This window comes from Aulonocara sp. 'chitande type north' Nkhata Bay, linkage group LG20 (genome assembly GCF_057382095.1).
Source record: "Aulonocara sp. 'chitande type north' Nkhata Bay isolate Kocher_YH1m ecotype deep benthic linkage group LG20, A_spYH_male_GT1.1, whole genome shotgun sequence".
Lineage (NCBI taxonomy): Eukaryota > Metazoa > Chordata > Actinopteri > Cichliformes > Cichlidae > Aulonocara > Aulonocara sp. 'chitande type north' Nkhata Bay.
In genome coordinates, this window is record NC_141363.1 from 36,458,062 (window position 1) to 36,469,711 (window position 11,650).

Sequence of the window (11,650 nt, forward strand, 5' to 3'; positions counted from 1 at the left end):
TGGTGTAATCTACAAATGTTGATAATGTACTTATTGACATTTATTTAGCAATTTTCCACTCTTATTGAGCATTCAAGCTCTATAAATGTTTTGGTGTTTTATCATAAAAGAAAGTCTGAAAATCAACAAGGAAGCAAACATTTTTTTCTAGATGTGTTATATTCAAGCAGCAGTCTCTGGAGCTGAAAGAAGCCAATGCAACAGTGTCAAAAAAACTGCACTTCCTCTAGGGTTCAACTTGAGGCTGACTCCAAAAGTGAATCAGTCTCCAAAGACTGCCATCTTAAAATGTCCAACTTTATAGCATTAGCTATAGCAAAGCACGTTGACAGCCTTGCACAAAAACACTTTTGTTCTCTTTGGATCATTTTCCTATTGATAACAACTGCACACTTATTTATAAGTCATCCACTTGAATGCTGGTATGGCCTAAAGTCCTGCTTTGATTAATAGGTGAACGAATGCCTCCCTTTGGGGTTTTTTTCAGGCACACCCAACTGGAAAGGATCCCAGGGTAAAGCCAGAACTCACTGGGGACATTACATATCTCATCTGGCCTGGGAATGACTCAAGACGTGTGGGTGAATGAATGATGACCCAAGTAACTGTAGCTGGGAGCTGTCTGCTAGGACTCACTTTTTAACTGGATATCTCCTTTGTGTTTGAATTATTTAACAAACATTATGACTTCCTGTGTGGGCCGGACCATCTAAGAAGTTTGTGTTTCACTTCTGTTGAATAAAATCCAAGTATTTCATTATTCTTTTACTTAATTATTGTGTCTGCATTAGAGCGTGACCCAATACAGGAATTTTAAAGACTGATACTGATACCAGTGCCGATATTTTCTGATTTAACATATCATATATCTGTCGATATTTTTCCATCTAGATCAGGGGTGCCCAATCCCGGTCCTCGAGAGCTACCGTCCTGCAGCTTTTAGATGCATCCCTACTCCAACACAGCTGAATCAAATGGTTTGATTACCTCTTCAGCATGCCATCGTGTTTGGCAAAGGCCTGATAACAAGCCATTCATTTGATTCAGCTGTGTTGGAGTAGGGATGCATCTAAAAGCTGCAGGATAGTAGCTCTCGAGGACTGGGATTGGGCAGCCCTGATCTAGATTCACAAAAATAAACAGATTTTTCTAACACATGTTACGTGTAATTATTTATGAGTCCTTGCTAACCTAACCATTTTTTCATGCTTATCTAATTCAGGGTTGCAGGGGTGTCTATCCTAGCTGGATGACCCCTGGACAAGTTGACTGTCTGTTGCAGAGTTAATACAGAAAGACAATTCACCTAACCCCACTAACTGCAAGTTTTTTGGAGAAGGCTGGAGTACCCAGAGACAATGGGTGACATGGGGAAAACATGCAAAAGTCACAAAGAAAAGCCCCAGCCCGATAAGCCCCTTTTCCATTAGTACCTACTTGGATGGACTCGGCACAGATCGGTCATGTATCGCCACGGATCGCCACGACTCAACTCGGATCGACTGGTTTTTCATTACAATCCAGTACCACCTAGTGTGTGTGGTTGTCGTCATAGTAATGCTGCAGAGCATCCTGTGCCATAATTATTACGCGACATGAATGCTAGAACAAAGGTGGACGTTGATGCAAGAATATGCCTGCTGCTCGAGCTGTGGTTTTCGTTAGACTTGGGGGACCATGGCTTTGTTTTTTGTAGCCATTTCCCTTGTTCCCTCAAAAATGGCGGTTTTGATTTTTTTTGAGATCCTCTCAAGACTCATCGCTACTGACCAGCAAATCGGTGGCATGGAGTCTGATGATGTCACATTTTAGTACCTGCTCAGTATGCTTGGAACCCCAGCCAAGCAGGTACTAAACAGGCACCTGGTACCAGGTACTATGACTTAATTGAAAACTCCGAAAACTGTGGTGAACTGTGTCGAGTTGACCCAGGTACTAATAAAAAGGGGGCTATAGTGGAGACAAACCCCGTTGCTGTGGGGAAATTGTTCATTTTAACACTTCATTTAAAACTGGTAACCATGTAATAATTTTGTTTTATTGTCACAAGTCGTGGATTACTCAGTTACACTCTGCCCAGATCAGCTGTTTCTTGTGTTTGTGGTGTTCTAAACATATGGCACCAAGTTGCACAGTGCCCTCTGGTGGACAAACTATTGAACATTAAAGCTTGTAACATGGTTGAAGGGTGTTTCTGCCATTTCTTCTTTACTTTTTAAATTTTAATTTATGATAGATCAGATATCAGTTGATCTTGTCATCGCTTTAGCGCTCCTCCTCCTCATTTTGTTCACACCCCAGATAGCTTTCCTCAGGATGTCGTTGACAGCTGTAAAAAAAAATTCCTCGTCTTTGTATGGTTGCCTGTGATTTTACAGTTGTGACTCATTAGGAGAAATAAATGTTGAAGTGATATTTTCACACCATTGTTTGGCTTTTGAGAAAATTACAGCAGCACCTATTTAGCATTTGTGAACAAGTCAGTGGGAGCGTGAGACTGTAATTGTGAGATCAAAGACAGCTCGGCTGCTTGTTATCTCATTGTACTGCAGCAAGCACAGTTAATGGGACGGTTAGCACAATATTTGCATTTTGGTTCCACACTTATAGTCTCGTAGTGAGTGTTTCTCCGAGATAGAAACTGAAGTGTGAAAGCTTTTCCATCTCCTGAGTGGGAGCAATCAATAGGTCCTTTCCTTCCTTCACCATTTAAGGGAATTACACTGCAAGCAGCGTGCCAAAGAGGGGGCAGATTGTGTTGTGCTGATGTTTGGAGATGTGGGTAGTACTGACAACTTTAGTACTGATAATCCACTGATCCCCTGCAGAGATGGGATTAAGACTCAATCTAATCAGAACAATCTGTCGATCTGCCTCTGAAGTATCTATCTACAGCTGTGCTCAGAAGTTTGCATACACTTATCATGGGCATGAATTTTGTGGTAATTTGGGGCTTTTGCTGATTTCTTTAAAGTGATTTTTCTTCAGAGTGGAATGGTTGTACAGCTTACATCTATAAGGACTTAAAAAAACAAGAATTGGGTGCACAGGTTTTCTCTAATCCAAACAGGCTTAAAAGTAAACATACAGGTTCAATTTATGCACTCACCTCCACTAACATTTGATCAAATATCTCTTAGAAAGTTGCAAATCGATCAATACTTTTTGTAACCTGCTTCTGCCATAAGTCTGGCTGAATAATTGACCTTTTTTCTTAGTAGAGTTCATTCAAACTACCGTGACATTGATGCCCGTGACAAGTGTATGTAAACTTCTCACCACCAACTGTAAGACTGAAGTATTAAATCAATGTAAAAAAAAAAAGAAAAAAAAAAGTCTTGAGTCTTGATAATATCAACCTCTATCAACATGCTGCAGGTTGAAACATGCACATGGATAGAATTTTATCTGTCATCATGTTTTGGTTGACTAAAATCAATGTTTGTTTGCCTACATCTAGCCTGTTGTTCCGACTCATTACAGTCATTCACCCTCTAGCTATGCAAAAAGATAGTAACAGATAGTCAGGTAAACACACTGCTCTTTATTTTAGCAACAACAACATCATGAAATCATCTCCACCTTCTTGTTCCATCTTTTTTTTCTTGCTCTGAACAGCAACAGTCTGGCATGACCAGCTTAAGGCTTTTAGATTCTAGCTTTTGGGTTTGAGGTACAGCCCCACCCAACTCCTGCCACAACAAACTCATTTTATGGTACATTGTGTGGTTGTTATTGATGGATTGAGTTAGCACCATAATCAAAGCCTCTCTGGCTTTTTTTTTCTTTGACTGCAGCAGGCGTGGTAAAGGTGCTCTGTGGTCTTTTTTTTTTCTCTTTTGTTTCTGCCATCTGGGAAAAACCAGCTTAAAGGACGGTGTTTACAACAAAACTGTCATAGACACAGCTTCAAATTATTTAAATGGACACGGCAGGACTCTCCCACATACACCCATACACATGCTGGTATGTGAGCACACACACACACACACACACACACACACACACACACACACACACACACACACACTAGCACACACAAAAGTCAGAAAATCTCTCCTGTGTGACTATTCTATAGAAAAACAACCCTGATAAAAGAAAGGAAGGTAAAACTTTATTTTATAAGTCCATTAATTAAAAATAATTTCCTCAAAAGATTCATGTAAAATGACTTTAATTCAGTGTAATTTGTCACTAATTATAGTTAAAAATGGACTGTGCTGAACAGTCCATTTTTAACAATTATTTCAATTTGGGTGGTGCTACTTTCAGCAGCTCCCTAATTCACGGGGTCGTGACTCGTGACAGGAGGTAGTGCTGCATGTTTAATTTGGCAGATTTTATATGCTGGATGCCCCGCAACCACAAGGGTCCGAACTGGAAAGCTTTAATTTGTTAGGTGAATTTGTAAACTGCTATTACACTGGGGTAAATTGTAATAAAAAAGGGCTCACTCATATCTGATATCTGGGCCAAGAGTTCCAGTTACATGCACTGATCACTGTTTTACGCAGGTGACTTTAAAATAAAAGCTTCTAAAAAGCTAAATCCTCTTCAGGTGATAGTTGACTGCAAACCCAGTCCTTCTTTCGGTCTCCACATGCACAGTTTACAAGAATGCATCCAAAACCTTCAGGAGGTCAACAAAACGTGTAAAGCTGTTGGCAATTTGTCTACAAATACAAAAACACTGTTTACAATAATTAGCGTAGAATGAATGAATTATATATACTAAAAAAAACTGTAAACTGTAACGGGTGGACTGGAATTCACGTGGATGTAACTTTGAGCTTTACTCAAAAGAATAAAGTCCCTTTTTCAAATATCTGCCCCTTACAGACAAAAGAAGAACGACTCTGGATTTAAGTAATAAGTACAATATTTCCACAATTTACAAGGGTCCTGTGATTTTGCTTAGTTTTCTCCAAGCGCTCTCTTTCTTTCCTCTTTATATAAAAGTGAAGCTGAAGATTCTCAGCTGCCCACGAATGGCACCAAAAAGCTTTGTCATCACTTTCTGATTGTCGTCAGCAGAATTAATTCTTTGGGAGACTCTCGGCCAATAGGCTTTCACAACACAGCGCAAAAGGAGTCTGTTTTGTGAACAGAGACAACAGTCTGTTTGCCTCTGTTCACATCTCTGCTACTGTAGCAGTGATTTCCTCAAACCAGACTATGTACCATGCACCAAACATGGCCTTTCTCATTTTCAAGGAACACAATAAACAGCCCTAGGAGGAGCGCCAGCATCCAAATTTCCCAGATCCTAATAGGATTGTGCTCTAGAGTGATGTGTCAACACACACCCAATTAACAGGGGGTATGCCCCACACCCTATAAGACCCAAAAGATCTGCGAAGAGGAGTTAGACAAGTGATTTTAATGCTGTGCTTTAATATGTTCACTAAAATTTCTCTGGATGTTATTGATCTGCTTGTGCCAAACTACAAAACTAGTCCTAAAAAGCTTTTGAGGAAATTATTAGGAAATCACAGACTGGCAAAATAAAGGGCTACCAAAAGTACTACATGCCTGTACCATCAGTAATATCAAAGCTATTCTGTTAGGAGTCTGCAGCTATTTTTTAAAACACTGTTCAGACAACAAAATATGAATACAGTACAAATACAGACAGTGCTGTCCCTCTGCAACAACTTCTTCATTTTACAGTATTTTACATGTAAAGTATCATCTGTCCTGTTTTGTTTTTGTTGTGGAAGATGGATGCAGTATGAAAATACAGCTGTTGAGTCCTGTAAAATGCAGTGTTCAGTACATACACATTCTGGAGGAAGGTGCATCTTGTTATAATAGTGATGGCATGTCCCCAAAATAACAGATTGCTTGTAAACACGCACATAGCTTACCTTAAAAACAAAAAACAAATATAGTGTCACAGGAATGATGACAATCCCACTAACAGCATGAAAATGCTCAAAGCCTTGTCACAAATAATCACATTTTCAACTGTTTTTACATTCAACTCAAATGTTGCTTTTGATGTGCCCTTTGGATTAGAAACAGCATTTTCAGAGACTCCTTCAACATGAGTGAATAGCTATGGAAAATTGTGATTCGGGAGACCACTAACCGTGCTGCGTCTACATAAGATGGTGTTTAAAAATGCAGTGCGAGTCTACCTACTCACTCGGTGATGTTTGAGTTTTAGCTGCCATAAATAATCATGCATGTTGAAGGCTTGTCTCTGTTGTCGACCACCTGACGAGGATTTGCTGAAGCACCTTCGCCGAGGAGGACTTTCTGCCTCTGACTGATAACAGGTCCTCTTCTCTGCCTGCCTGTGATCCTCTCTACCTTCCATATCTTTCTGTAACACATCCTGACCTGAGAAATGATACAGAAACCAAAATATGCACCGTCACCAGACAATATCGCAGAATCTTGCCCCATGTAGAAAGTAAACACGCAACACTCCATCCCCTGATGTGGCTGTTTGTGGCCAGAACAGAGAGCCGTTAAGTAAGTGTGGAGTTAAACCTGACCACTCAGTGAGAGTCATCCTCCTGCCATTTTTATTTAAGGCAGGATGTCCACACAGGAACAAGCTGAGTCACAGCACCATCGGCGCATTACACGGTGGTTTCGTACTCCATCACTTCTTTGGGAGTGCTCAGGCAGCGGTACTGAATCCTCGGTGTAACGGGGGCAGCACTCTCGAGCACCAGGATGGTTTTACGCAGCCGACGGTCGATGAAGTGAGCGTCCCAGGCGGGGTACTTCTTCCTGGGCAGGTCTATCCGGATGACGGGGCCCTCTGTCCTGGGTGTGAGATGAGGCACTGGGGTCTGAGCTCCCCGAGGTGGCCGCACCTTAAACACATCCCCATCTATCCCCGGCTCTCTGTCTGACCCTTTAGTTCTCTGAAGGGTCCTGGGAGGGCTGCTTACCAGGTCAGGAGGGAGGCTGGAGGCTGGCGAGGCCAGAGCCTCCACGGGCACCTCCTTCTCCACTATGTAACTCCACCCTGAAACTGCACCGTCAGGGTGCAGCAGGCAGTAATACACAAACATGAAGAAGGTGCCCAGAGCGTAGCTGCTGGCCACCACGCACACCATCATGACAGCGTAAAAGTCTAAGGTACTCTGGCGCTCGCCAGTGCTGCGGTACAGGTACCAGAAGGTGGTGAGCGCCACATTCTCAACAAACACAGTGAGACTGTAGATGAGCATCCTGCAGCAGGTGCGCCCCTCTCTGACGCTGAACCAGCAGAAGATATAGACAATACCCACCATCATGTTATAGATGATTTCCTCCCATTTGGACATGCAGAAGTCCGTTTCGCCTTGAATGATCCAAAACGTCATGATGCACCAGTGGGCCACGATGAAGATGCCAAAGTAAAGCTGGAACACGGAGGCAAAGAGGGCAAACGCCAGTGTGCGAGCTCCGATGGTAAATAAGTGCCACAGAATCTGAACTATCACTGCATTGTAGGTCATGGGTAGCTTATCGTCTCGGGAGTCCCTCAGGACTTTCTGGTAGGAGGAGATCATCCAGGCGAGGGATATCAGTGAGGCAGAAGCTGAAAGCCCTGGGGAGAGAGCGGAGAAGAGGGAGGAAGAGAGACAGAGATTTGGCAAGAGGAGTAAGATGGGATAGAAATGGCTGTGAGTTAACTGTCTCACCATGTAGCACAGAAAGAAAATGCACTTCCCTCATCTCAGTGGGAGCCTGATTGAGGCGAGCTCAAGTGACTCATCGCTCACAGCGTGCGTACAGTGTGGGCTGCAGACTCATGACTGACTGATGTGATCATGTGCATGATGGCTGTGGTGATTGGTCGTTTTGGGGGCACTTACCCTGAAGGGGCAGCACCTGATTGGCCCGGATCATGATGGTGAGCTGCAGCACGAGCTGAGGGGCGCTCTTCAGAAAGGACTCCAGAAGACGAAGCATGCTGATATCAGCGCTCTCAAACATCATGCGCCAATAGTAGTGACGCCGCTCTGGGTCTCCGTGCCAGCGGCTCTGCACGCCCAAATACAAGGCGTGGACATACCTGAGTATCAGAGGCAGATATATTTCAGAAACTTTCAGCGGTGCATTCGTTTTTGTGAGATGGAAAAGGCAGATTAGGCTTTAATGCTGTGCTTCAAAAACTTTTGGACATCAAACACAGACTCTCAGAAGTCATAACTCATTATTCCAAACTCTGGGAGCCGTCAGTACTTCTTGCCAGAAAGCTGGTTACTTGCCCCACTGGGATTTAGATTAAACTGAAACTGAACTAAGCAGCTCTGTGGTTATAATTTTAGTACAGACATCAGAGGGGGGAATGTGTGAAGCTTGTCTCCAGTCTCTCTTCAAATAAAATAAGTCCAAGGAGTTCAGAAAAAGTAAAATACGAGGAGCTGCGGAGAGAAAACCTTCAAGGCTGAAGGTTAGAAGGGAGAAAAGAGCTCGCTGCAAATCCTTTGTTGAATTCTTGAGCTTTTGCTGACATGTAGTCCCACCTCCATTCGTTCTGCAGTGACCTTGTATAGGTACCAAACAGGATGCTGCAGAAAAGCACACATATTTCTGCACAAATGTGTTTGCACTATGCAAATATACAGAGTGTAAACGATTATCGCTACAGAGCATCTACATGTTGGAAAATCACCGGTGGTTGTCACGGAGGACTGATGCTATAATCGCCTCAGTAATTGCCTCGGGGAGAAGGGTCAGAGAAGCCCTATGTCAACAAGCCCACTGAACCACAGGGGAGATTGTGTAACCCTTTTTTTGTTCTGGTCCCTGCTACACAAAGCGTGCCTTGGGATGGAACAGACTGGGAAAATAGAGCATATGTGCAATAACGAGGGTCAAAGACTCAGCCACACAAGAGGACGCACACACACACACAAACAGTGTCATCGCACGCCCTGTGTGTGACACGAGCCCGTATCACATCTCAAGCGCACTGACATTCAATTCTGGTAGCCGGCCCAAATTGATCCCGGTTCACCTGACTAATTGTGTATCAGTGACGGCTCATTCCTGAGTTAACAGCTGAGGGTAAAACACACAGCGGTAATCCTCTTAATGTGCAGACACGCTGCTCTGAGAGCAGCAGCAGCAGAACGGCAATGAAGGGGGCACGCACCACAGCTTTAATGGCATTACCGGTAATTCTGTGCCGCCACAATGTTTTAATGTGATCCAGGACACGCTCTCTCACACTAGTCTCCAGGAGGAAATAAGGAATCAATATATGTTATTACCCATAGGGCTGTCTAAAGAGGCAGGAAGAGCGAGAGCGAGAGAGGACAGAGATTATGCAGGCCTACGGATAAATCAAACAACTGATTTGCATCTTTCTTTCTACAACAGCCTGACATGTCTGCAAAACACAACTTGTCTTTGAATGTAATTTTGTCTAACCGTCCACCTACTACAGTTTGGATGAATGGCTCCTCCTGGCTGGCAGCAGTTCAAACCTGTCAAAGCCTATCAGGGCACTCCAAGCTTGAGCACCGACTCACCATCACTGCTTGAGTAGCTGACCTACAGACCTACTGCCATCTATTTGAGAACAATGCCAAAGTGTACACCGGTTTGTTTTTAGCGCCCAGTAATTAAACATGTTTGGGTATGAACATGGCTCGAAGGGAAAAAACTGTTGGGAGGTTTGAGAATATGGATTTTGCAAACATAAGAGCCAGAGCCTCAAGGTAGGAACCAAAAATACACCAAACAGTGATAGAGAGGCAAGTATCACTGTAAATGTGAAGCAACTCTCCTGACATTTATGACTATTATCCTTCTTCTTGAGCAGTCAGGCTCCTTCCTCCTACTGAACAGACAAGAGGATTTTTCTTCCTTCTTGTTTTCCTCCCATTTTACTTCATTTGAAGGGGATTGGTGTGGATGAGTTGGTGATTTTCAGACAGATGATTGACCTAGAAGCCAGCCAGGGGGTTGGGGGAGTGGAAGGGTGGAGTCTAAATCTGCCTTTCCATGCTCGTGAAAGACGTCAAACAATACAAAAAGATATTCTGGCATTTTGGGCGCAGTCCTCCCTGAATGATTAGGTTTCATAACTACAGGGAGTGATGCTGTGCTTTGAAAGACCCCCCCACACACACAGCCACAATGTGTAGTCCCCCCTTGGCTCAGATCACGCTTTGAGTGTTCTGACTTACCTCCAGACCTGTGCCAGCTGAAAGATGTGAATGAGAGCCTGGAAGAGCCAGACGAAGACTCTGCAGCATCCCCGGGCTCCTCCCCCGGTGCCCGGCCCTGGCAGCACCCCGGCCGCGGCAGAGCGGCCAGCGCCCCGCTCGCCGCTGTCCTTGGTGCTGATGTCGCGCTCCGACGCTGCCACCACGGCGGCCGCGGCAGTGCCGCTTTCCACGGTTTCCGAGAAATCGTAGGCGAACCATCGGAAGCTCAACACTTGCACGACCACGGACGGGACTATCACAAAGACCAGAGTCAGTACAAACTGCGGGTAGTACTTCCTTAGGTAGTAGTCCGCGGCCAGCCACAGGTCTGAGGCCCCGTCCGCGAAGAACACCAGAAGGGCGCACAGCGTCCAGCAGCAGTCCGAGAGGGTATAGCGCTGCTCGTCGGGACGGCGCTGGGGAGGCCGCGGGTCCGACCTGGAGGGGCACTCGGGTGGGATTGCGTTTCGGAGAGAGACGGGTGCACCGTCAGATTTCGCGGCCATATTTGTTGTAGGGAAGCGAGTAAGGGATGGGAAAATGATGGAAGGGGGGGAGGGGGGTCGCCCAGCCTGTCGGTCTGTAGACTATGAATGCGTGTGGGAGGGAGGGAGGGAGGGAGGGGAAAGGAGGCATGGAGGAGGGCCAGAGTAGGAGAGAGAGAGGGACAGGGGGGGGATCATTGCCGCTCCTCAATCATCGGAGATCATATAGGAAAATGAGATTTTAAGCGGTCTGAGCGGAGATTTCTCTCCATCAAAGGGAGCTGAGCTGTTCGGTTACAGCGGGTAGCCTACTTTGGGTTTGTCCGTCCACAAATCTAGGAATTTATTAAAAGACAGAAGTGGGAGAACTACAGAAATAGTTTACTCGACACAAAGTAAAAATAATAAAGCTGAAGAATAAATATTACAAATAAAAGTTTCACATTTTAAAACTGTAAAACTGTAATCTGTAACATTATAAATTACTAACACATCATAGTAGCTTAATGTTTCCTAACCAGGGTCCCCTAGAAGCTCAAAGAGGTCTCATAGCATTCACAAAAAGAATACAGAGTCTGCCTTAATTTTTTTAAACATTGCTTATATGTGTGTGTAAAGTGCATTAACTGTATACAAATGATGGTCCTGGGTCTAAGAAGCTAAGGGAGTGCAGAAGTGCCTTTAACCTGCATTCCTTTAAATGGCCAGCAGGGGGCTTCTGCTTCCAAAAACAGTCCAGTTAAATAGAAGTCTGTGAGTTTTCTGTTGAGTTTATGTTCTCAATCGCTGCTTTCAAGTCATATTTAATGCAAAGTGAGGTTTATTTTGCAAACTATGGTTATTTTTAGAGTCAAAAATGGTGATAAAGCAGAGAAGCTGGCAGAGTATCTTGTGCGGTGTCCCTGGGGTTCTTAGATCCACTCTCAACAGGTCTACTTTCAGAACACCTAAATGGTGAGGAGATAAACACTTCACTGAAGGCTACATTCACCCTTTTAT

General features: G+C 44.2%; 1 protein-coding gene across 1 annotated transcript; it reads right to left on the reverse strand.

Moving 5' to 3' along the window:
• Positions 1-6,206: 6,206 nt before the first annotated feature.
• xkr7a (XK related 7a) lies at positions 6,207-10,711 on the reverse strand. Its single transcript, XM_086278009.1, has 3 exons — positions 10,146-10,711; positions 7,821-8,020; positions 6,207-7,552 (listed from the first exon to the last, which is right to left on the reverse strand). Exons 1-3 carry the CDS (start codon positions 10,670-10,672, stop codon positions 6,591-6,593), a joined length of 1,689 nt encoding a protein of 562 aa, XP_086134135.1. The 5' UTR covers positions 10,673-10,711; the 3' UTR covers positions 6,207-6,590.
• Positions 10,712-11,650: the final 939 nt, after the last annotated feature.

Bases quoted from the DNA above. Each gene is read 5' to 3' on its own strand.
- xkr7a (XM_086278009.1), bottom strand. From the start codon at position 10,672: ATGGCCGCGAAATCTGACGGTGCACCCGTCTCTCTCCGAAACGCAATC. The intron at 8,021-10,145 runs GTAAGTCAGAAC...TCTGATACTCAG, and splicing joins CAGCTGGCACAGGTCTGGAG to GTATGTCCACGCCTTGTATT. The intron at 7,553-7,820 runs GTAAGTGCCCCC...CTCTCTCCCCAG, and splicing joins TCAGGTGCTGCCCCTTCAGG to GGCTTTCAGCTTCTGCCTCA.